This window comes from Rhinolophus sinicus, linkage group LG02, assembly GCF_036562045.2.
Source record: "Rhinolophus sinicus isolate RSC01 linkage group LG02, ASM3656204v1, whole genome shotgun sequence".
Taxonomy (NCBI): domain Eukaryota; kingdom Metazoa; phylum Chordata; class Mammalia; order Chiroptera; family Rhinolophidae; genus Rhinolophus; species Rhinolophus sinicus.
In genome coordinates, this window is record NC_133752.1 from 150,278,212 (window position 1) to 150,303,273 (window position 25,062).

Genomic DNA, 25,062 nt, shown 5'->3' on the forward strand with positions numbered 1-25,062 from the left:
GTTAGGGACAAAGCCAGGACTGGATCTAATCCACCCTCCAGCCCTACTCCCTTGAAAGCAGTCCTTGCATACGAAGCATGTCTGTGTTTTCACTCCAGCATATGCCCTGCAATCCATGGTTAAATCAGCAAGGATCCAACATTTGCTTACTTGAGAACCCGTGGTGGCCCCCTATTGCCCACCCTATAGAATCTCGCATCTAACATTCAAAATTCAAAGCCTTTCAACAAGGTCCATGCCACAACTCTTCTTGGCTCCTTCTGACTCAATGGCTTCCCTCCTCTTTGCACATAGATTACTCCATGTGTTTTTTACGCCACTTTGTCTCTCCCTTTGTTTACAATGATCCAATATTCACCTCCTTCCAGTTACCTTTATGACTATCCTCCATAGATACACACTCCTACCTGTGTTCCCTCAGGATAAATGCCACACTACTTTGCACCAAGTGACCTGCTCCTGTGGATGTCTGCTGGGTGTTTCACGTGGGACTGACTGCCTGTCTCCTCACTCCGACATTCAGGGACTGAGTTTTCTTTTAAGCCTCCTCTGAGTGTCTAGTCAGGGCCCTGCACACAAAGTACTGTCATAAAACGCAGATTCATCCTTCACCTTATTAGATTTTTGCATACTAGAATATCCTAAAGGAGGCAAACGTGTGCATGTGTGCACATATGCCCAGGTGCCTTTGTATAAATTATCTGGGTAAAGACTGTGGTGGGACAGAGAGGCAGCTTGGCAGAGATCTATGTAGCTGGGGAAAAGTAACTGGAATCAAATACTGGCTTGGGAAAACCTAAACAATAAAAAACTAACTGTATACGACCATCTTTAACTTGAAATGGAAACCCCTGGCAAGGATCTAGATACTGATATGCTTTGGACAGAGGACAGAGCAATGGAATGAACATGAATTTCTATGGAACTTCCAAAGCCCTCCCTTCCCTAAGCCTCCCCTGGGCGATGTGCATACTTTCTTTCCTGAAACACCTCTTCCCCTATTTCACTTGCTGTAGTGCCTTTACAACTTTGGATCTTATTACACTTCTGGGTGAGAATCTCAAGAAGTAGCTCGTGTGAGGATATAGGAAAGGGGCCTGAAAAAGAAGCAGATCCTGTATCTTCCCTGGAACAAAAATGCATTTGTGGGATAGGAGAGAAGATGAAGAGCCAACTGATCTTTGACCTTCATGTGTGGACCAGCGGAAGGACCCCCAAGATGCAATCAATTCTTTTCAGCATCCACATCTAAGGGGCATCTCAGAATTGAAAATTCAGAAGAAAGAACAAAAGGAAAAAAGGACAAACATGGTGAAACAGAAGAGAATGGAAAGAGTGAATGATAAGAGCTAACAGCTAATATTTATTGAGTGCTTATTATGAGCCAGATACCATGACACTCATTTACTCCTTGCAACCATCTCAGAGGTTATTATCCCCATTTTATAAATAAACCAACTGAGGTTCAAAGAAATTAAGTAATTTGACCAAGGTTCTAAGAGATTAAATGGCCAAGGCAGGTTTAGAATCCAAGTAGTCTGACCCCAAAGCCTGTGCTTTCAAGTACTCCACAAAGTTTCCTTGCAGCAAGGATGATGGTGCCACAGGTGTTTCTTACACTCAAATTCATTCCTGTTTTCTTGTCACCCCAATCCTCACACAATCCTGAAATCTTTAGACAGAAAGGTGATCCCCAGGTTGACCTGGTCCGACTCACTCCTTGAAGAGACTTGTGTTGGTAAATGAAGGCTGGAAGGCACGTCTGTCAGAAAGAGGTAGCCATTGCCAAAAATTATCATGGAGACTGAGACCAGCTAATTATCCTGTGGACTATCGACATGCTGCCCTTCTTCAGCTACCCCAAACAGCACCAACCCTCCCTCCCTGTTTTCAAGACCATCCTAGCCCCCACTCTCTTATTATTCCTCCTGCTCCCCAAAGGAACTGTCTTCCTAGAAAATATCTTCTGTTGCTTCTCTGGGCTCCAGCCGTCTTATTCTCCCTCTGAAGAACAGAATGTTACTTCTGGTCTTCATCTTTATTGGGTTAGGTTTCAATCTCCTCCTCCTCTACTTAAGAGTTCTTCCATCCCTCCAACGGGATTCCAGAGGCCCTGGTCAGCCTGTCCCAGCCTTGCAGGCTTTGTGCCTACCCTCCCCCCACATCCCTGGGGGATTTTCTGCAGCAGGAGCCGAAGGCCTCACTTCCATCTTCAACCCCCCCCCCCTTTTTTTTTTTTTTTTTGCTTCCCCGCGTTCTAGAACCCCTTCTCCTGAACTCTCTCAAGAACCACTCCATTTTGGAGCTGGAAGGGATCTGGGTTATCATTCTTATGCATTCTCTCATTTTTTAATCGATGGGACATCTGAGGCCCAAAGACAGGTAGTGACTTGCCCAAGGTCACACAAAGTTGTTACATTGTTGGAGGACCGCAGAGCCAGGGTTGGGTCCAAGTGGCCTCTGCTCTCCCATTTCTTGGACTATCCAGCACTGGGTGGGGGCCGGAGGCCTCTCTTTCCTCAGGAGACAGTGCCCCCTCCTCCCCTCAGGAGACAATGCAGGGGAAATGAAAGAGGAGGTCTTAAGGGGCATCCACGGCTTCCAAAGGGAACAAGCACTGGGGGAGGGGCATGTCGCACGCCAAATATCCCAGGAGAGGAAACTGTGGCCCCCAGCTCTCCTTTAGTCCCGTGGTTTCCACATCTTCTGCCCCCTCTTCTTTCCCGACCTTTTTCCACAAACCCACCCTTCACTTCTTCCCCTTCTCCTCCTCACCCAGTCCCGCAACTCTCATTCCCTTCAACACCACCCCCACCCCCCGCCATCCTCCATCATGGCCTCCCCCACCCTTTCTCCCCAAATCCCCGCCCCATCCCCCCTCCTGGGCTCCTCTCCCTAACCCCTCATGCCCCTCGCCCTCCCCGCCCCGGGGTCCCAGGTACGCCCGGCGACCTCCCCGGCCCCCCGGCCCCGGCCTGGGCCGCGGGGGGCGCTGTGGGACCGCCCCGGGCCCCTCCACCCCCGCGCGGGGACGTTACCATGCCAGAACCTCGGAGCAGCTGGGCCGGCTCGGCCCACCCGCCAGTAAAAGCCACTCTGATTGGCCGAGCCGCAGCCGGGAAGGCGGGGCCAGTGGGGGGTCGCACCCCTTGGTGGCCGGGACTCCGGTCGTTCCCGTCAACCAGCCGTGCCCACACCGGGCCGGAGCACCCGGGTCCGGCCCCGCCCCCGGCGCGGAGACCCAGGCCCCGCCCCTGCGCCGCCGGGTCCAGGGCCCGCCCACCGGGGGGCGGGGCGCACCTACTTAGGGCTCTGACAGACGGCCCCAGCGGCAGACGCCGGGCGGCATAAAGCAGCCACTTCGTGCGTCCCTGGCCGGCTCCTTGCGCACCTGCAACTCTCTTGTCTTCGCGCCCTTCCCGCCGGCCGCCTCCAGACCTCTGCCAGCAGTTTCCCGGCTTTCGCGGCTCGGCTGGCGCGTCCGCCCCTCACAGCTCTCAGAGCGGCTGGATCCCATGCGCTCGCTCCCACGACCAGGGGCTGCGCTGAAGTATTCGAGTACAGGGGTATCTTTGCACTTGGCAAAGCGTGTTTTTATTCGATGCGTAGTTATTTTTAGCACTTTTAAATTAATTCATTCATCCAACAATTATTGATGGAGCACCTGTTACGTGCCAGGAACTGTTCCAGGTACTGGGCATACAACAATTGAAAAAAAAATATCCCCGAAATCCCTGCTCTCATGGGGACGTACGTGTGCTTCTCACGTTACCCTGAAGTTAACTAATTTTTGAGATTTGGAGCAGGGACCCCATCTTTTATAGGTATTAAAGATGTGAGCTGTGTTGTGCAGATAAGGGAATTATATGTAACTCAAAGCAATTTTTAATGAATATACTGAAGCTCAGGGTCAGTAACTGACAAGGCTCCAAGCACACAGATGCAGAAAGGATCAAACACTTTCCCTCCAAAGCCTGGAAAAAGATGCTTCCGTTTTCCTTTGTCCATCAACACTTAGCTGAGTCTTGACTCTGTGCTGGGTACTGTGCTAGGTTCTAGAAATACAAAGAACTCTGAGCTGGGTGTCTGCTTGCAAGGAGCTTAGAGTCTAGACTGGGAGAGGCAGGGAAAAAACCAATACGAAGTAGAAGTCCTAAATTAAGGGTCACAGATGGGAGGAGAGGAAGAGGGATTCATTCTTGGGGGCCACAGTAAAGGGAAACGTCATTGTAGTTTTCACCACAACACCTACATAGCTTCATATGAGGCTGTGGTTTTCAAACTTCATTACTGAGACCTCCAGGCATAGCGGAAGTGGTTTAGAGGTTTAAAGTTTTTCTTTTTTCAAGGAGGTATTTCTTGGAATACAGAGAGACCTATTTTAAAGAGTCAAATACTTGTATAAGATTTGTTAAAAACGGCAGAGCCCTGCCTCCATCATCTCTCCCTTGTGGGAGGCAGCCATTTTCAGCTCTTTCAAGAGGTTTCTTCATATCTCTGGCCCTCCTGCAGCTGCGTCCCTCCCCAGGGGCTGAGGAGTCCAAGGGGATGAGCCCATCCAAAGACCACTTACCCCTTAGAGGCATTCTGAATACCAGGGACCCTGGAATTCCATGTCCGGCTTGCTTCCTGGGCATGAACCAGCTTCTTCCTTGGATCTCTCCTCCCCAGGGAGACCTTGCTGATGGTGTGGGCATCCCTAGGACTGAGGGGTAGCCCTAGGGCAGCTTTTTGCAGCAAGAGGTGTGAGCCAGCGGTGGCGTCCACAGGACCCATTTTACAAATATACCTCTCTCAATGCAGGACAGAGGCAAAGGCAGAAGGGAAGGCGGTGAGTGTTGGGGGGGAGTGTGGGGGGAAGGGGCAGAAGCTATTTTCTAATGTTAGAACTCTGAGGATTCTAAAAATTCTAATTTAGAACCTGATTTTCCACATCCCTTGGACTCCTCAGCCCCTGGGGAGGGACGCAGCTGCAGGAGGGCCAGAGATATGAAGAAACCTCCTGAAAGAGCTGAAAATGGCTGCCTCCCACAAGGGAGAGATGATGGAGGCAGGGCTCTGCTGTTTTTAACAAATCTTAGACAAGTATTTGACTCTTTAAAATAGGCGTCTCTGTATTCCAAGAAATACCTCCTTGAAAAAAGAAAAACTTTAAACCTCTAAACCACTTCTGCTAGGCCTGGAGGTCTCAGTAATGAAGTTTGAAAACCACAGCCTCATGTGAGGCTATCTAGGTATTGTGGTGAAAACTACAATGACGTTTCCCTCTACTGTGGCCCCCAAGAATGAATCCTTTCCTCCCATCTGGTTTTTCAGGTCCTTATGAAGGTATATTTGTAAAATGAGTTTAGCAGGTATTTTATTTAACAATTTGTTAGCTTACTTTATCACATTAAAATATTTAGTATATGAGTCTCCATTATAGTCTTGCGTCAGACCCCACAAATAATGGGGGCAGATTTGAGGATTTAACTCTTTTTCCCTTCCTCTCTCCCCACCACTTATACCTCATTCTTAGTTCCCATCTGCCAAATTTAATTAGATAATTTTTGTTAGTTCAATTTTTAGTTCTTACAACACTGTGACTACATCTGCCATTCAGAGTTGAGCCATGTAGAAAACTGATTATTCTTCCTTTGCTGCATAACTTTTTTCTTTTTCCTGGAATTGATAATTATTTATTTTTTTCATTTGTTTAGTTTTCTATGTATTTGTCACAAAATCTGCCTCAAAATCTTCCCCTTGTTGGCTAAATCTCCTCTCAGAATATCTAAGTACAGCAGATACTCTATCAAGTTCACCTTTTTTTTTTCCCTGAATGTCCAACATTAATTAGGTTTTATTAATTCTAGACAGTATGGACAATGTATTAATATACTTATTTAAATGACTAACTAATCAGGACTCTTAACTCTTAAACATTATGACACATTTCTCTGAAATATGTGAAGAGCTATGCACTGACAAAAATAATTTTTCTTTATCATGGGAAAGTATCACTAATGTATGTTAATAGGAATTATATATGCTTGAATTGGATTCAATACATACTCATTCATAAAGCAAAATCACAGGACCCATAACTTGAAAGGAAAGTATCCTCTAAGAATTTAACAGGCAGGGGTTTTTTTTAAGTTATTAGGATTTCCCTTCGACCATGTTTAAGATATGCCTTAAAGAAGTAACTAATTCCTGACAGTGCTTATTAACATAGTTTATACTTTCCACAAGATGGATATATTTCTTGTTATTATATAAGTGGGAAGTACTAGCAAGTCTAATTTTAATCTCAATGGCTTATATTTTCATTGTGTGCTTTTTCCTCTTCTCACCATACAGATTACTTCCAATTGGATCTCAGTTGAAAAGGAGAACATATGAATGGTATCAATATTCATCGTGATGTCGAGAGGGGTCTAATCACAGATTTCCATCATGATCACGAGATTCATCAGGCAGAGACATTGTCATCACAGGGGATGATATGAGAGGAAAACAAGATGACTATGGGCTCTGTGGGAGGGACAGGACAGCGACCTGGGAGGCGCCAGAGATACACAGGGAAAGACCGAGCTGCATGGGGCCCCAGGGCGAGGACCGCAGGGACAGCCAGCATCCTCCCGGTGCAGAATCTCCACCAGCCCCACCCCGCTGCCAAGCCCTCCCTCCCAGGGCCGGAACTCAGGTTCACCACCTTCTGCTGGAGCCTCTGACCTGCTCTAATCTGAGTGTTGATCTTTGCTGCACACCTGGCAACATGGCATCTCCTTTCTCATCCCCCTGGGCATTTTCTTTGCCTCCTTCGTTGGGTCTTTTATTTGCCATAGTCCGTGTCTTTCTCTTTCTTGACTTATTTCCTATTTTTGGAGACCATCTTCTAGAAACTTCCTGAGAAAGGAGGTGGTAAGTTGTCTCTAAACTTTGCATATTTGACATTGCCATTTTTCTACTCTGACCTGGCTTGACTGACTGGGAATAGAATTTCTTGGGAATTATGAAGACCTTGCGACATTACCTTTTAGCTTTCATCATTGTGCTTGACGTCTGAAGCCTTTTAACTCCTTATGCCTAGTGACTTTCTCCCCCTCTCTGAACCTCTCCTTGTCTCCCGTGTTCTGAAATGGCAGTGATATGTCTTGGTGAGAAGTTGTTTGTTGTGCTGGATACTCAATGCCCCTCACTTCTGGGAAATAATCTTGAATCATCCCATTGATGATTTCTTCCCTTCTATTTTCTCTGTTTTCTTTTTTGGAACTCCTGCAATTCAGACGATGGATCTGCTGGACTGGTCCTTCTAATTTATTTTTCTCTCCTACTTTCCATGTTTTTACTTTGCCTTCTTGGAGATTTCCTCAATTTTGTCTTCCCATTCTTCTTTTGAGAAAACGTCTACTGAGTTTTTCAATATTTTAAAGATTTTTATTATTCTCACTTTATTCTCTGAATATTCCTTTTGTAGCATCTTTTTTTTTCAGAGTTGCAGTAGCTTATCTTATCTCTGAAGCTATTAATGATAGTTTTGTTTACTCTTCTTTCTACATAATCTCTGTTTGCTCTACATTTCTTTTTCTCTTGTTTTGGTCTCTTTCATGTTAGAGTCTTTTCTTGCAGGTTTTACAATCCTTACTTTTATGTTCACATTTAAGGATGGGTTACCAAAAAGCCGATTGGAAGCATTTGTGCTGTGTGGGCTCAGGTACATGAGTGGGACTTGTTGGCCATAAGTTTCACTGCAGGGAACTTCTGATGTTTAGGGACCTCCTTCTCAGGGTGGTAAGCCATCTGCCACAACCAATTCTGTTTTGCCATATGGTTGCCCCACTGCTGCCTAAGGATCCATCCTTCTCTAAGTCAGGAACCACTCATCCACATACTTTTCAGCTTCCTAAAGTATTTGGCTCTTGTCTCCTGTCCTGTTCCCCTGTCCTTGTGGATTTATGCCTTAAAAAAGTCCCTGGCAATAATTTTAGTGTATTTTCAGTAGAACAAAATTAGATACATGTGTTCACTCTACCATTTTTACTCAGAAACTTTATATATATTTTAACTGTTTTTGAAACAGTTTAAAAATATATACACTCAAATGTCCTACATATCAAAGTTCTGGGTTCATCAGACAGACTTGTTGACATTGAATGAGAGATATCATGAAGTTGAACTTATAAATGTATTCTAATAAGATATTGTTTTTATCTGTTTTAGTGAGGTTCTATGAAAAGCTTTGCTTGGAAAGGGGGTTGGCTACATTTTTTAAAAAAGTTTACAAACCTCTCTCCTGGGCTAGTGATCACCTCAGTGTGTCCTGGAACTGTGGTGAAAGTGTTGCTACTGGCCACAGAGCTGCATGGGAGAGGAACTTGCAAGAGGGGTCATCCCAACCTCAAGGAGAAAGGGAATGAAAGTAGAGAAGACTTGCCACCTGAGAAAGAAGAAAGGATTATTTCCTTACACCCTCCAATACTCTCCTGACTAATTCCACAGTCTTGGGCATTATAAAACATTATATAAAACAGTGTTTAAAATTGGCTTTATTGAGGTATAATTTACATATAATAAAATTCACCAATTTTAAGTGTACAATACTATGAATTTTCACAAATGTATATTGTCATATAACCACTACGTAATCAGGACAGAAAACATTTCCTTCACTCAGGAACTTTCTTTGTGCCCTTTTGCACTCTGTCTCTTCCTCCTCATCTGGCTCCTGGCATTTACTGATCTGTTTTCTGTCATTATAGCTTTGCCTTTCTAGAATTTCATGTAAGTGGAATCATACACTTGTAGTAGTTTGTGTCTGGCTTCTTTCACGTAGTATAATGCTGTTGCGATTATCCATGTTGTTGCATCTTATCAGTTCATTCCTTTTTAATGTAAAGTAGTATAGTTCATTGCATGGACATACTACAATTTGTTTATCCATTCACCAGTTGATGGACATTTAGGTTGTTTGCAGGTTCATGCTGTAACATATAGAGCTGCTTATGAATATTTCTGTATAGGTCTTTCTGTGGCCATGTTTTCATTACTTCAGAGTGGGATTTCTGGGTTGTATGGTAACGTATACTTAACTTTTAAAAAAACTGCCAAACTTTTTTCCAAAGTGGCTCTATCATTTTACATTCTCACCAGTAATATATGAGGTTTTACTTTCCCAACATCCTCCTCAACACTTAGGATTGTCACACTTTTTATTGGCTGACTCATCTTTGCCAGATTTTGCATCTCATTGTGGTTTTTTTTACTTGCTTTTCCCTAAGAACTAATGATGTTGAGAATCTTTTCATGTGTTTTTTTACCATTTGTGTATCTTCTTATACCCATTTTAAAAACTGGATTTTCTTTTTGTTACTGAGTTGTAGTGGTTCTTTATATATTCTGGACACATCCTTTATCAAACATATATTTTGCAAATAATTTTTTTCCAATCAGAGGCTTCCATTTCATTTCATGTCTATGTTTGTAAAGGATACTGGGGTTTTTTTTCCTTATATATTTTTGTCTGGTTTTGGTAGCAAGGTAATGCTAACCTCAAAAAATGAGAAGTGTTCCTTCCTGTTCTTTACCGTTTATTCACTTACTCAGTTTCTTTCATTGCTTCATTCAGTCAACAGACACTGGTAACATTCTGTGCGCCAGGCATGGGGCTAGGTGTTAGAAATACTGAAAACAAGTGAGGCCTAGTTCTCTTTGAGGTGCTCATACCCTGGTTTATGTATAGTTGTCTATTTATATATACATCTGGCACTGAATGGTCCTTTAATCCCTTATGATTTCAGAGCATGTTGTAGTTTATAAATAACTTATTCATCCTTACAAACATGTGCAAGTTATGGCTCAGTGGAGTTAGGAGATTTACTTAAAGTTACAAAGCTGGGAGTTACAGAGTAGAAACTTAAACCTGGTTTCCTGACTCCCAGTCTAGGGTCCTTCCCTCTTTTTTTTCTCTTTCTCCTTCCCTACTGGTGCAAATACAAACGTATTTCCATTAGTTACCGATTGGCTCTAATTTATTAAAAAGTTCTCATTGGGAAAATAACTTTTCCTGATTGCTTTTTCCTATTTTAGCCATTAACATTTAATTTGGGAGCAAAACATTTAATGGTTTTTAAAAAGCAACAGGTTAATATATATCGTGTTTCCCCGAAAGTAAGACCTAGCTGGACCATCAGCTCTAATGCATCTTTTGGAGCAAAAATTAATATAAGACCCGGTCTTATTTTAATATAATAAAATAAGACCGGGTCTTATTAATATATAATATAATATAATATAATATAATATAATATAATATAATATAATATAATATAATATAATATAATCTCGGTCTTATACAATGTAAAACTGGGTCTTATATTAATTTTTGCTCCAAAGGATGCATTAGAGTGTCGGGGAAACATGGTATTAGAAACATATACATATATATTCAAGCAGATAAATGACAGGGAGTCATTCTTCCAATCAAACTGATGATGTCACTGGAGAAGAGAAGGTCAGTTGGAACCTGCCGTCTGGCAGTTACAGGGAGCTGTGGCTAGGCATAGGGTACTCAGGAGCTGCCCCACAGCCCTTAACCCCAAAGCAGCCAACACCACGTGTCCTGGCTTGTGTACTAGAGAAACAGGACATCTTTGTGACTGACAGTGATCCAAAATGGAGAAAGACAAGCCCCCACAGTTGGTGACCCCCACATCAGTGACAGCCATCATCTCGAGGATTGAGGCTGCCCGGCTAACTCGGGCTCAGGAGGTAATCCCTGAGATGAGGGAGTCACCCTTCTGTGGGGGTTTGATGTGGAGGTTGGGGACTGATCCCAGATTTGGGTAAGATTCCAGCTCTGGACCCTCGGGGGTCCTGGGATCCTCAGAAAGCCGGGTTTGCAGACAGATTGGTGCAAAATATCCACCTCCTAGACTTGGCTTCTGCAGGGCGAGCTGGAGTCAAAGCACCACCCAACCCCCTCACCCCCTCCCTTGCTGTCCCCCCAAGGTTGGGCAGGACCCAGGAAGAGAATAGCCCACAGAAACCCCAGGATGACCCTGAGACACAGAGGGGCGGGTACTAGCAGGGTGGGAGGAAGGGCCCAGAGTTCATGATTCGGGGGTCTGTTCTTGGCAATCTGTCAGAATTCCCCAAGCTGAGTCCTAGAAGCTCACAGGGAAATGGCCAAAGGCTGGAATCATGCTGCTCCTGAGCCTCTAGTGCATTTTTTATGGTTTGATCCTGAGGGTTTCTTGGGGCCTCATTTTCCCCGTCTGTTGCCTGTGCATCCTTGTGAGGAGAGATGTCCCAAAGTCCCCAGCAAACTCTGAAATTCTGAAGACACGTTTGCTGAGGATTTTCAGTATTCCTTCCCTGACCTGGCCTTAATCATTAAAATGACAGTAATAAGAACTACTTATTTTTTATTTTATGTGCCAGGCACTGTCCCAAGTGCTTTACAAATATTAATTCATTTAATCTTTACAAAACCCTGTGACACAGGTACTATAGTGATCCCCATTTTACAAATAAGAAAACTGAGACCCCCAGAGGTTACATGACTTGTCTGAGATCACTCTACTAGGACACGGCATCTGGCTCCAGAGCTCACACCCCTAAATACTACCATCTGCTGTCCTCCATACAGGATATTTCTTCCCAGCTCTCAGACATCTTGGACAATGTCAATTGTGTCATCAACCGCTTCCAGGAAGAACTGGGATATGATTTTAAAAAAAAGGGAAAATCTCACCAGATGGAGCAAAAGGGCAAGAACAGATGCATCTTGCTAGAGAAAATTGCCTCCTTCTCCAAAGATGCTAAGACTAAAGAGAAGCACTTGTACGAAATTCTCCGCTGGCTGGGTGACTGGGGTGAGTTTGCAGGCTGGGTGCTGTCCTGAGGGCAGGTGCCTTCCCCACATCCTCACCAATAGTTAGCTCTCATTTTTTTCGTAATAGCCATCCTAAAAGGTATGAAATAATATCTCATTGTGGTTTTGATTTGCATTTCCCTGATTAGTGATGTTGCAACACCTTTTCATGTACTTTTTGGCCATTTGTATATCTTCTTTAGAAATATGTCTATTCAGATCCTTTGCCCATTTATAAGTTGGATTGGTTTTTACTATTGAGATATATGAGTTTCTTATATATTTTGGATGTTAGCCCCTTATCAGATATATGGTTTGCAAATATTTTCTCCCATTCTGTAGATTGCCTTTTCATTTTGCTGATTTCTTTTACTGCAGGAATTTTTTAGTATGATGTCGTCCCACTTGTTCTTGTTGTTGTTGTCCAAAAAATCATCACCAAGACCAATGTCAAGGAGCTTTTTTCCTATGTTTTCCTCTGGGAGTTTTATGGTTGCAGGTCTTACATTTAAGTCTTCAATCCATTTCAAGTTAATTTTTGTGAGTGGTGTTAAGATCAGGGTTCAATTTCATTCTTTTGCATGTGAATGTCTAGATTTACCAATACTACTTATTGAAGCGACTATCCTTTACCAATGTGTATTCTTGGCTCCCTCGTCAAATATTAGTTGAATGTATATGCATGGGTTTATTTCTGGGCTCTTGATTCTATTCCATGGGTCTGTATGTCTGTTTTTATGCCAGTACCATACTGTTTTGATTACTATAGTTTTGTAATATAGTTTGAAATCAGATAGTGAGATGTTTGGTTTTTCTTTCTCAAGATTGCTTTGACTATTTGGGATCTTGTGTGATTCTATATAAATTTGAGAATTTTTTTTCATATTTCTGTGAAAAATGCCATTGGTATATTTCATTAAAGCTATAGGTGGTTTTTGGTAGTATGGACATTTTAACAACGTTAATTCTTCCAATCCATGAACATCGGGTATCTTTTCATTTATATGTCTTTTCAATTTCTTGCATCAGTGTCTTATAATTTCCCGTGTAGAGATCCTTCACCTCCCTGGTTAAATTTATTCCTAAGTATTTTATTGTTTTTGATGCTATTGTGAGTGGGATTGTTTTCTTTATTTCTTTTTCAGATAGTTCATTGTTAGTGTATAGAAATGCAACTGATCTTTGTATGTTGATTTTGTGTCCTGCAACTTTATTGAATTTGTTTATTAGTCATAATAGTTTTTTGGTGGAGCACACTAACTATTTTGTAGAGGAACCCAAGGGTGATATTCACAGCACTGAATGACCCTTACTGCGTGGTTACTGGTCCAAACAGCACTGATGCCAGCTGTAAGACACTGGTATAGCCATGTGGGTGTGGATCAGCTGCATGTAGCCCTGGAGTCAGGTGCCACCCCCATTACGATCAGCTATCCTATCACGAGACCTCAGTCTGCTGTGAGGCGTGGTGGATACTGCAATGTTAGAGGAAGGTGGTATAGGGATGTACCCCACCCCCCTCACACTGCCCTGCCCCTGATGAGTTCTCAGTTTAGTGGTCCTTCAGCTGCCCCCAAGAACTGAGCAGGGCTGTTGATTCCAGTAAATTCATTTAATTGTCCAGATATTGGACTAGGCAATAACAAGGCAGACACATCCCTGGCCTTAATGTACAACAATACTATTTAATGTCTATTACATATTTTCAACATGGCAGGCCTCATGTTGATCATTTCACATATATTATCTCATTCGATCTCCACCCAACCCTTTTACAAGCAAGGATACTGAGGCTCAAGGGAATAAGTGGCCCAATATCACATAGCTAGCAAAAAGTGAAACCAGTCTGGCCTCAAGGACTGCTGGTATCACCCTTGTGCTATAGGGCTGCTTAGGGGCTCCTTAGAAGCCTAACCCCCTCCCCTCCCTCTCCAGGTGACAGTCTGACATATGAGATCAGGAACAGGAAGAGTGAGGAGGAAGAGGAAGGCCTGGATGAATGGATTGAGGTGATGGAGAAGGTGTTACCTCTCTCCCTCATCACCACCAAAGGAGGCATCGAGTCTCTCATTTCCCTTTGCTCCACTCTCATTGAAGGACAAAAGAAAAGGGTACAAAGTAGGTTCCAGGAGTACCAGGGTGGGAGGCTGGGTGGGGTGGATGCCATCTCAGGGTAAGAAGTCACACACCAGAATCTGTGGGGGTCTTTCTGACTCTCCTCCATAACAAAAGCTGTATCTGAGATGGATGGACAGTGGTGAGGGGTTTGGGTGTTGATCCCAAGCTGGGCACTGAGCAATTCTGAGTTGTCCCTCAGGACTGGAGGAAGGCGTGATGTGGACACAGCTTCCTGTTGGTGCTCCCTGGAGCTGTGACCTCATGCAGGTCCTAGGGAATAAGACTAGCAGCTGAGAGAGGCTGGGCTTGTCGCTAGAGTCCGGAAAATATCCTTTCCTTACTCCAAACCCAGCTACAAAGACAAAAGTCTGGTGAGACTCAGCCAAAGGTTCCAGAACCTTCTCAGTTGTGGCTTCTCCAGAAGTGGTCAGTCAACAACAAGGTTCAACCTTGAAATTTTACTCCTATCAGCACTAGAAGGGACCTGCAATGATCTAACTCTTATATTTTGTAGATGAGAACATTGAAGTTCAAAGAAGAGGAGGGACCGCAAAGAAAGCTTGTGACAAAACCAGGCCCCATGCTTAGAATTTCTGGCTTCTTAATCTTACTCAAAAGCATGGGCTTTAGAATCAGACAGACCTGAGTTTGAATCCCATATGCCAGTTTTTGGCTGTGAGGCTTTGGGCAGGTTACGTCAGCTTTCTGATCCTCACTTTACTCACACACAAAATGAGGCCAGTGCCCGCTTGCAGGGTTCCACTTGGTACAAGACACCTGGCACAACTCTTAGAACATGCTCAGGGCATGTTCTAAATAATAAACAATATTTACCAGTAGCATTTTACCACTGACTCTCATGGCCGGGTTCCTTATCATCAAGCAAGGTCCATAGTTGGGGGAGGGAGGGAGCAGGGAAAGGTGGATGAAAAGGAGACACTCTCTCCTACAGTCCTTACCATATTATTTCTCCAAATATAGTTATTTGTACTCTTGACTTATTTCCTTGCTAGAGTATAAACTCGAGAGCAAAGGTTGTGTCTTATTCATTTCTTTTTAGGGATTAGTTATTGAGCACTTACTAGGTATCTGGTACTGTGCTTGGCACGAAACATGATTTAAGTTAAGTCCTATGAAGTAGATACTACAATTATCCCCATTTTTCAGAAACAGAGGCACTGAGAAGTTAGGAAACGTGCCCAAAGCAAGTGGTAGGTAAGGATGGGATCAGCCCAAGTTACCTGATTCCAGAATGCAAGCTCTGAACCACCAGGGCCATACGGCCTCTCTGACAATATTAGATCGATGCTAGCTTGACTTCAGTGTCATTTCATTGACATATTTCCTTTAGCCCACATCCAAAGTTAGCCAATGTTTTCTCTGCCAGTGATGTTCATTGAATGAGCAAATGAAATGAATGGATGTTCCAAGAGAATCACTCCAGCAGTCTTACACGTGGCAGATGTGACCTGGCCCTGATGCGCTGAGGTCTATGAATTTGTTTGAACACAGAGTGTACAATCTGTGTTTACGTGCATTTTCCTGGGGAGAAGGTCTCCTGCTTTCATCAAAGTATCAAAGGAGTTTATAACCCCCCCAAATGGGAAAGGACATTAGTCATTAAAAATAAAAACATGTGGACAGCTACAGAACCATGTGATAAATTGTCTACAAACACGGTCCAGTGATAACAAGAAAGGGAAATAAAGCTTCCCTGGTGATCTGGAATCTAAGTACCAGGTAGGCTTGTAGAGTTTGGATAATTGGCACACACAGATATTGAGGCTGAGAAGTAGCATGATTAGAAAAACCACTCTGCTCTAGGGAAATATGGAAGATCAAGAGTACGTGGAATTGAGTTGAACTGGATTGAATAGTTCCAGTTCTGGTGCTATGGAGCTGGCAGGCCCTGGCAGGTAAGTCCTAGGCAAGCTCTGAGCCGAGCAGAGCACTCTCCTGCCTTCTCCCCTGGCCCCCGCACAGCCTCAGCTCCTTGTTCTTGCCAAAGCCCTAAGGCCGTTGAATGGGAATTTGGCCAAGCAGGGTCTGGAGAAGCAGTATAACCCTTGGGACCCATGGGAGCTTGTTGCCTTTGTTCTCTCTACTTCTCCTAGGGTCCAAACATACCTTTTGGCAAGGCTGGCAGGAAGAAAGCCCACAAAAATCTGCATCCTTCCCTCAGCCACTGAGCCCAGAGCAGATGCTCCAGGACAAGAATACGACCTGCACCAGGGTCTCTGAGGTGAAGTCCATGCTGCAGGAGCTCCTGGACTCTACCATGTTCAACCAAGGGGAGGTCAGGGCCATCAGGTACATGTCTACTGTGGTGGAGAACCTCAACAAGGCCTTGATCCTCCAGCACCAGGAAAACAGGAGCCTGGAGACCAAATACAGGCACCTGAAAATAGAGATGTGCAAAGAAATCCGCAGCCAGAGGTTATACTCCCAGCAGTCCCTCCGAGTCCTTGAGAGTAAGCGGGATGCCCTACTAAAGCAGGTGGAAATTCTAGGGGGAAAGTACCACGACCTTCTCCTGATAAAGCAGTCCTTAGAGTTCCAGCTAAAGAAGGCTCAGTCTGCTAGAGGTCAAGCAGATGACTCGGACAAGATCTTCGTTGACTCCCCGGCCCCCCCTGAAAAAGGGACCCTCCCAGAGAAAGAACCAGGCGTGGAGGAAATCCAACAGGAACCCAAGAAGGAGGAGCAGTTGTTCCCAGCACGTCCCGCAGCCATGGCCAGGGACAGTGGTGCGAGGTCTTCCACACACCCGTCACCTGCCACCACGACCATGCAATGGAGGATCGCAGATGTGTACAGCAGCAAGGATGCTGAAAGTCTTCAGCCTGTGTTGCCATCCGCGGTGGATCACAAGTTTCCTAGGAAATGGGAAATAACGGTGGCAGAGAGCCCAGGCCACATAGTCAAAGACCAGAAGGATTTCTTCCAGGAAGCAGCCCGGGAGAAAGAAGGACTCCCAATGAATTCCCATTTTAGGGATCAGCTGTCCCCAGAGAGCTCCAGGAAGGTGGCCTTGGAGAGCAAGGTGCAGTGCTGGGAAGAGGAGCTCAGCTGGGAGAGGCGGAGGCAGCAGTGGCTGGAGGAGGAGGAGATGTGGCTGCAGCGGCAGAAGACGTGGGCCCTGCTGGAGCAGGAGCACCAGCAGAAGCTGCGGCAGTGGGAGATGGAGGAGGTGGCAAAGGAGCAGCAGCAGAGACTGGTCCAGCCGGGAAAGGAGCAAGGGGGCCCCCAGAGGGAGCCGGAGCCTCCGAGGGAGGATGCGGACAGGACAACCTTCATGACCTCCAGGAAATGGAGAGACTTGGAGAAGGCATGGCTGACACCTCCCCCAAGCCGGGCCCAGTCTGCACACCAAGGCAGGAGCCCACACTTGCCTAGGTCCCCTAATATCCAGCAGCCTACCCCTAGAACTCAGAGGATCACGATTTCAGCTGATTTTACCCAGAAACCATGGACCCGTCGCGTTCCCACAAAGCCCAAGAAATCAGCCTCTGCTCCTGTCACAGGGGGATCCATCTGCAAGGTGGCCCAGCCGCCTTTGCATGTATCACCGATAACTCTGAAGGGGAAGGTGTACCACATGAACGTGGAGGCCCAGAGGAAGAATCTGCAGCTCCTGAGTGAGGGTGCGGAGTGGGGGCTGCCCCACTACCTGCGCAGCAGGGCCCTGGAGCTCACTGCCACCACCATGGGGCTGAGCGTGCTCAGACTGCGGGGCCTGTGCCATAAGTATATCCTCTACAGACACTTCCAGAGCCTCCGGTAGGTCCTCCCGGGCACACACCTGGTGTGTGGGCAGAGCCAAAACACAAGGGGAGAGGAGCAGCATGGGGCAAGGGGGGACGGGGAGAAGCACCCAAGGCCTTGGGCAACCCTGAAGGAGTGGGCGGTGGGGTGCTTACCCATTGCTCACCCTGTAGTGGGCTTTTCCTTACTTCTTCCTCCCTCCTTCCCCTCCTGCCAGTCACCCACCTACTATGCTCCCCGATGTGCTTACTTTCTTCCTGTTTCCAGCCCAGCCCCGAGGCTCCACACCCGACACTTCTCTGCTCCCTGCCTTCCCTGGCTCTCACCAACCTCCACTTCTCCTCTCACTCCTGGGAATTACAAATGTGGAGTCATGTCTGGTTAACAGATGTGGGGGGAGGAGGAGGCCCTTCACCCACCGAATGCCTCCTTCTCTCCCCAGACAAGAAGTGATCAACCACATACAAGCCATGCGAAAAACGGGGGCTCCTTACGAGGCCCAGAAACTCTACATCTTCCTGGAGCGCACTGACCGTCTGCGGGATCTCCGTCTGCAGGCCTTGACGGACAGGCAGAAGGATCTGGAGGAGAAGCGCCAAAAGTGCCTGAGCAGCATGGTCACCATGTTCCCCAAGGTGGGCCTCCTGCCTGGTGACCTTCTCGGGGGTCAGCACAGCCAGTAGAGGTGGAGCCAGGAAATGAGCCAGCAGGAACGTGGAAGTGACTGGATGTGGGGGCAGATGGTAAATAAGAGAAGCTAATGCCTCTGAACCAGGAAGAGGTGAAGACAGGAGGCAGCTTGAGTGTAAGAACGGCAGCTTCCCAATATCCATCTATGGTGCCAGCACTAGAGATGGACCTTCAGAAAGAGCTAGGGAAGAAAAGACTCTTCTGGAGGGGGAAGGTAGCTGGGCCCTGCAATCCCAGCTTCACGGAGATTCTCTCTCCTGTGGGGTCTCTGCCCTTTTCCTGAAGGTTCTGGTTGCTCTCCAGCTTGGTCACAGCTGTCCTCTTTACCTTCATGCTGGGGACATGCTTTCCTTCTCTCTGGGGACAGCTCCCCTGCTTTCTAGATACCAGTTTTCTCTTGTTTTAATGGATCACCTCCTCCAGTCACTTCCTGACAAACGGTACCTCACAGACCTTGATTGTCTGGAAACAGCTTTACTTAGTATCTACACTCGCTCTTAATTTGCAGTTAGCCTGGATATGGAAGGCGAGGTCAGAATTCATTTTCCTTCACGATTCTGAAGACACTGCTCATCGCCATCTAGGTGTTGGCATTGCTATTACGAGTCCAAAGTCATTCTGAGTCCCAGTCCCTTGGGTATGACCTATTTTTAATCTCTGAGGGCTGTCTTCAGTTTCCTCTACTCCTTCCCCCGTTACTGGGGCAGAGAAGCATCCAGTGCCCATGGCTTGTAGGGACTGGACAATCCCACAGCACTGACCCAGCACCTGCTGGGATCTCCCCTAGGGTTGGGCCAGGAGGTAACCCCCTGAGTCCTGGACAGAGTGGCTTAAGTCTGGGGGAAGCAGTGTGCTGAGGGTCTCTGTGTAAGTGCCAGCAGTGGGCAGTTGGAAGCGCCTCGGCCATGGAGCTATCTCCCAACTCAGCTCCCTATCACCTTACACTAGTCCTGATCATCTTCCGTAAGTGCCAAAGGGACCGTGTGACAGTTCTTCGGGTGGTTATGAGGGTTCCCCCAGCTCCTTGCCCAGTACCAGGTTGGGGCTGGATGAAAGCATTCCAGGCACAACCCGGCCCCATGTCACGAATCCTGCCCGTGCTCGCAGGAGTTCCAGCTGCTGTGGCTTCCTTTGCTTTTCTGTCCGTGCTGTTTTGCCTATGGTCCTGCTTGTCCACAGCAACGGAGATAACAGGAGCAAATAACAATGCAAAGAAATTCGAGACCCTGGGGTCCCAGGCGTTTCTAACTGGAAGGATTCCCTGGGTCTGCTCAGCCCTGAGTTAAGACAATGCTTCCTCTGGCCCTAGAGAGGGGATAACTTCCTGTCTCCCTGATGCTGTTCTGCCGGTTCCTCTAGCTCCAGCTGGAGTGGAACATTCACCTGAACACCCCTGTGCTCACCTCTCCAAAGCCAAGGAAAAGCAAGCTGTCCTCATCCTTACTCCGGCGGGTCCACTCCAGCGGCCCCTTCTGCAAGCAGCCCCCAGAGAATCTTCCATCCAAGCATCGGGAACGTGTGCCCCTGTGGATGGCCCGGTAGGTGCAAGAAACCAAGGGGGCAGCCAACTGGATGAGTGGTGGGCAGGGAGCAGGGGTGGTCGGTTGGGGAGGCAGGCAGCTACTTGAGGGCACAGACAAAGCTCACCCAATGAGTGACAAGGCACCCGTCTTCTTAGCTGCCCTGCCCGGCTCTGGCCATTGGTCCAGAGGAGGGTGTGCATGTATGTGGTGGTGTGTGGGCTTCAGGGACCAGCCTGACCAGGTATGTTCCAAACCATGCAACTGAAAGACTCTGGGGACCACAGCTGACAGCTCATAATCATTTCTACCTTGAGCATTGGTCCGGCACCTCCCATTGGTCCATCCATACAAACAAGCCTGACCATTCCCACTGTGTGACCCCTGGCTCAAAAAGAGACACTGTGAGCCTCTGGGCAGCTGAAAAGACCCACATCCACACCCACCCCAGTATGGCCCAGTTCAGGACATGTGCCTGGAGAACCTCTTCCAGCAGCTCCTCAGCAAGAGGAGCCCCAGAAAGGTGAGACTTAGAGTTAAGGGAGCAAAGATAATAAGGAAGGTGGTGACAACTACTTGAGAAAGGAAGAAAACAAGGCCCAGTGTCTTGGGCCTTGTGGCCCTGGAGAGCTTGTTGCTACTTCTCAACCCCCCTCTCTCTCTCTCCCTCTCTCTCTCTCTCTCTCTCTCACCTTCTTTCCTTCCTTCCCTCCTTCCCTCCCTCCCTCCCTCCCTCCATCTAACTGTTGGTCTCTTTTTACATTTTCCACCTTAGCCAACAAGGAAACCAGATGGAGACCGTCTGGAAGACTGATGTGGCCTCCTCTAGTCACCCAATAGAAAAGAAGACCCCCACCAGCCTGTCCTGGGACCAGCTAGGGGGGTGCCCAGATATTCCCCGGCTGTTGGCACTGGATGTGCATTCCTGCTACCATAAAAGCTTGATGTCCCTCAAGGCCGGGTGAGGCGCAAGGCTGGAAGTTAATCTGATTCAGGGAGACAAGCCCTCCAGGCCAGAGGCCAGAGTGCACATTGTCTCTGTCCAGTGGCCAAAGAGGTCTCTTTCTAACCGTTAATAATAACCCCCTTTATTGTGCCACACCACAGTATCGGCCACCAGCTTGTGTCCCCCCGCCAATCCCAATCTAGTTCTCTCAAGGACTTTCCACGGTGTCTCAAAAGGTCACACAGAAGTCTTCCCTCCCCACTTGTTTCCTGGGCTGCACGGGAATCGCTCAAGAGGTGTATCTCGCCCTAGGTGTGAGGGTTGTTCTCAAAGAAAACCAGGTTCAGGATAATAGATGAGGGAGACCAGGAGGGGCCCTTCGCACTGTCATTTCCTTAAGGCCCTCAGGAACTGTCCTTGGGGAGAGCAGCTGAGGGGAGGAAGGCAGGACTCTGGGCCAACAAGCGGCTTTTCTGGTTGGGAAGGTTCGACTCTCCTTTGCCTCTCTTGGCTTGAAGATATAACTATCGAAGACTCAAGGCTCTTTCAAGGAGCTTTTCTAGATGCCCGCTCCCAGCTGCCTCATGTGGCCCTGGCCCTGCCCCAGTTAAAGATCTCTGACAGGGAGAGGGCACGGATGCCCGCCAGCCTTAGACCTAACCAGAAGCAAGCGCTGTCAGAGGCTGGTGCCATCCTCACACAGGTGAGACAGGCCAGCAGGGAGAATTGAAAACACTGCTCCTTGGTTACGCTTCTGCTCTGAAGTGGGCCTGGGAGTCCCAGTTGGACATTAGCATTGTAGCCCGCCACGTACATAGATACCTAGTTTTCAATGTCTGGAGAGGTTCCAAGGCCGTGCGTGCGTGCGTGCATGTGTGTGCGTGTGTGTGTGTGTGTGTGTGTGTGTGTGTGTTAGTTGTTGTGAGTTGATTTGGATATAACATAGACAATTAATTGAAAACAACCAAAACAGCAATGTGGCAGAACTCAGTAACCCAGAAGTCAACTGGGGCCCCACGCCCCTGAGATTTGGCAAAATTTGCCCAAGGCGCCCCCACAGTGGTGTCTCTCCTCTCGGAGTTCCTTCTCGTCTCCCTCTGCATCCTAACAGTGCCTGGGCTCTACTTGGTGTCTGTTTGAATCTGAGGCCCCCAACCCTTGGTTCTTCCTACCCACATAAGTATGTGGGCATAAATATCAAGTGTACACATTCCATTTGACCCCAAGCATTTCATGTTAGTAACTTTCTGACAGTGTACGGGGGCGATGGGGAAACGGAGTCTCAGTGACCCTCTTTTCTGCCACTCTTTCTTTGGTACAACATGCAGAATTCAAACACTCCTGCCTGACCCACGCAGAGCTGTTCCACCCACACCCGGGCCTCCACTGGGATCTCAGCTTCAGGCTTAAGCACTTATCAAAATATTGTTCTCAGCACAGACAGCTTCTCCTTTCCAGGGGAATTTAGGTGAATACAATTTTCTTCCCTTTTTTCCAACTCTGTACAAGTGTATTCCCTTTATCTCACTACCAGATGTGGCGGCAAAGTCCTCCTTCTTCTGCCGTTTTTATCCACATCCCAGGTTGGCCCCGTCTACCTGCGTGTCAGGCTGGTCCTCGGCGTTTCAGTGTGGTGGCTCCCTGAGTTGTCCTGGGACCACGATATCATGGCATGAGAAGTTCTCTGCCACTGCCCAGGCTACTGCTGCCTCGGGCGGTTGGGGGTGGTCACGCTGCTTTCCTTGTGAGTGCTCTGTGTGTGCCCCTCTGGAGACACACTCTGCTTCCACTCCCAAAAGTGGACCTTCTCTTTGGCCCCCTGCCCACGATGAATCCTCAAGGTGACCTGCTGTGTAGTCCCAGGTCACTCACCTCTTTGTAATCCTGCCCACCTCACCTGCTGCCCCAACTGCGCTGTCCAGGTCACAGCGCTGTCTAGTTTCATAACTAGGACCGACCTCGTGCCACCTGCCCCATTCTCCGGGGGACCTGGCACTGACAGCCTGTCGCGTCTCAGGCCTGCCGGCGCATCTTTCAGCATGTAGGGAGGGCTGTTCATCTTCCCTCTGTGGTTTGGGACACGGGGAAGACTGTGTCCCTCAAAAACCAGCAGGCCTTCCCCCGTTTCAAGATCTTTTTCTGCTTTGCCTTACAAGCGTCTCCCTGGGGCTCTCTGTCTGACAGGTAAGATAGCTCTGTGTGTGCACACATCAAACGCTGTCTGCAGTTGCAGAAGAAGCTTAACCTTCCCTCTAATTGCCCCCCCTTGCTCAGGGTCTGCCTGCACAGCTAACGTTCACAGGGGTGCACACACGTGCGCCGAGATGCAGCCGGTGCAGGCTTACATGGACATCCAACACGCTGGTTTCTGGGCAGATTAGATGGGGTTGGAGAGGAAGAAACGTGGGTGGCTAGGAAGGAACAGGAAGAGTGAGGGGAGGGAAGAGGGAAGCCGTCTGTGAGGTAAAATGAGGCAGATTCACCAGAAGAGAAGCAGAGCCCCTGGGATGTGGCAGAAATGCGTGTTAGGCAGGGCCATGACTGGGTCAAGTCTGGGCCCAGCCCTGACTGATGTCCCAGAGACAACCTGGGAGGCTTGAGGGTGAGCTGGGTGGGCACCCACATCCTGGGGCCTTGTCTCAGCTGCTTCCCGACTTATAACTGCATTAACTCTTTCAGTGCCTCAGCAACCCAAAGAAAGGAATGCCGAGAACCCTCAGAAGAGTCAGCTGAACTTGTTCATAAAAAGTCAAGCGAGTCCCTTCCTGGAACCCTAAAAAGCCAAAAGGTTCGAGACAATCACAGTCCCCACTCCATCCCTTAGCCAGTGAGTCTCAAACTTTAGGGTGACTCAAATCCCATGAAAACTTGTTCCAAATGCAGGCTCTCAGGTGGTGTTTTGAAACAAACACCATGGGTGTTGCTAAGTAGTCCTAGAACTTTGAGAAACTCTCCTTCCTTCCTCCAGTCCCCAAACTGTATATTTTTAATAAAATAGAAGTGTGTGTATTTTTACAATTTTCTTTCTCATTGCTGATCCCACACCTCCCCAACTCACTTTTGGAATCAGGTCTATGACCACCCGTCCTACGACCGGACACAAGTCAGAGAAGATTCCCCAAGTGTTCTCTGTACTGAGGGAGCCAACAAGCGGAGACAGCTAAGATTAGTGCTTGGCACGTGGCAGGAGTCAGTAATTCTTCCATTAATCACGCGGAAATACTGATGGTTAGCAGGGACGCACAGAAGATAAAAACAAAAGGAGATACTGAATAAGAGTCAGAGCTAAGTGTCACTGGGTGGGAGGCAGAGGCCAGTGAGTCTCTGAGGAGTGACAGCACAAGTGAGACAGGGGAGATAGCATGTCACTAGGTAGGCAGGGAGGTCCCTGGTAGAATACACAAAGACAGCCATATCCTAAAACTCCAGGTTTTGAAATCATTCCTTTGCTCCAGGACAAAATGTAACAAGGCCTTGAGGTTAATCATAAAATTCCTTTTGGCCTGAGAAACGGAGCAGATCTGATAGGTAAGAGTGGGTTACTTTGCTAATTCCTTTAGTATGGGCAAGCAGAACAAACCTGGTAGACGAATTTCATTAGAAGTCGCCATTTCCCTTCTTCAAACAGCTCCCCTTCCCCAAGCAGGCAAGGAAGGTATAAAAGTAAGAGCTTTCACCTCAGTCACGGGGCACCCCTTTTGGGAGCTCTGACTCTTTGCTTTCAATAAACTATCCTCTTTTTAAAACTCTTTGCCTCTCCTGAGTCCGTGTTTTCATTCTTCAGTTTCACAAGACACAATCCCGGCCTACACCCAGAAACTGCCGGCAGATCCAACATCACCTACATCACTTGGGGACTCACAGGAAAAATATTCCTCCATCAAAAGTGGCAGAAACGGGGCAGCCCGGTGGCTCAGGTGGTTAGAGCTCCGTGCTCCTAACTCCGAAGGCTGCCGGTTCGATTCCCACATGGGCCAGTGGGCTCTCAACCACAAGGTTGCCAGTTCAATTCCTCGAGTCCCGCAAGGGATGGTGGGCAGCGCCCCCTGCAACTAAAATTGAACACGGCACCTTGAGCTGAGCTGCTGCTGAGCTCCCGGATGGCTCAGTTGGTTGGAGCATGCCCTCTCAACCACAAGGTTGCCGGTTCGACTCCCACAAGGGATGGT

At 47.4% G+C, this 25,062-nt stretch overlaps 2 protein-coding genes across 11 annotated transcripts in view; one reads left to right on the forward strand and one right to left on the reverse strand.

Annotated features, from left to right (window-relative positions):
- PRPF40B (pre-mRNA processing factor 40 homolog B) overlaps positions 1–25,062 on the reverse strand; it is a 52,429-nt gene that overhangs the window by 16,715 nt on the left and 10,652 nt on the right. For 2 of the 10 annotated variants that reach the window (XM_074325726.1, XM_074325725.1), the window contains exon 1: positions 4,574–4,601. The exons of 4 other annotated variants lie outside the window; for them this stretch is intronic. In XM_074325726.1, coding sequence (XP_074181827.1) covers positions 4,574–4,586 — 13 coding nt within the window. In that variant the 5' untranslated portion in view covers positions 4,587–4,601. Of the gene's footprint in view, positions 1–3,038; positions 3,231–4,573; positions 4,725–25,062 lie in introns of those variants that run through there. 4 more of the 10 variants (XM_074325728.1, XM_019724644.2, XM_074325722.1 and 1 more) reach the window with 4 other exon arrangements.
- On the forward strand, positions 10,400–23,724 carry FAM186B (family with sequence similarity 186 member B). Its single transcript, XM_019724647.2, is given in 9 exon segments — positions 10,400–10,749; positions 11,630–11,855; positions 13,790–13,972; positions 16,087–17,752; positions 18,180–18,372; positions 19,787–19,965; positions 20,723–20,908; positions 23,573–23,690; positions 23,692–23,724. Coding segments are annotated over 9 exon segments (2,880 nt in total). The 5' UTR covers positions 10,400–10,653.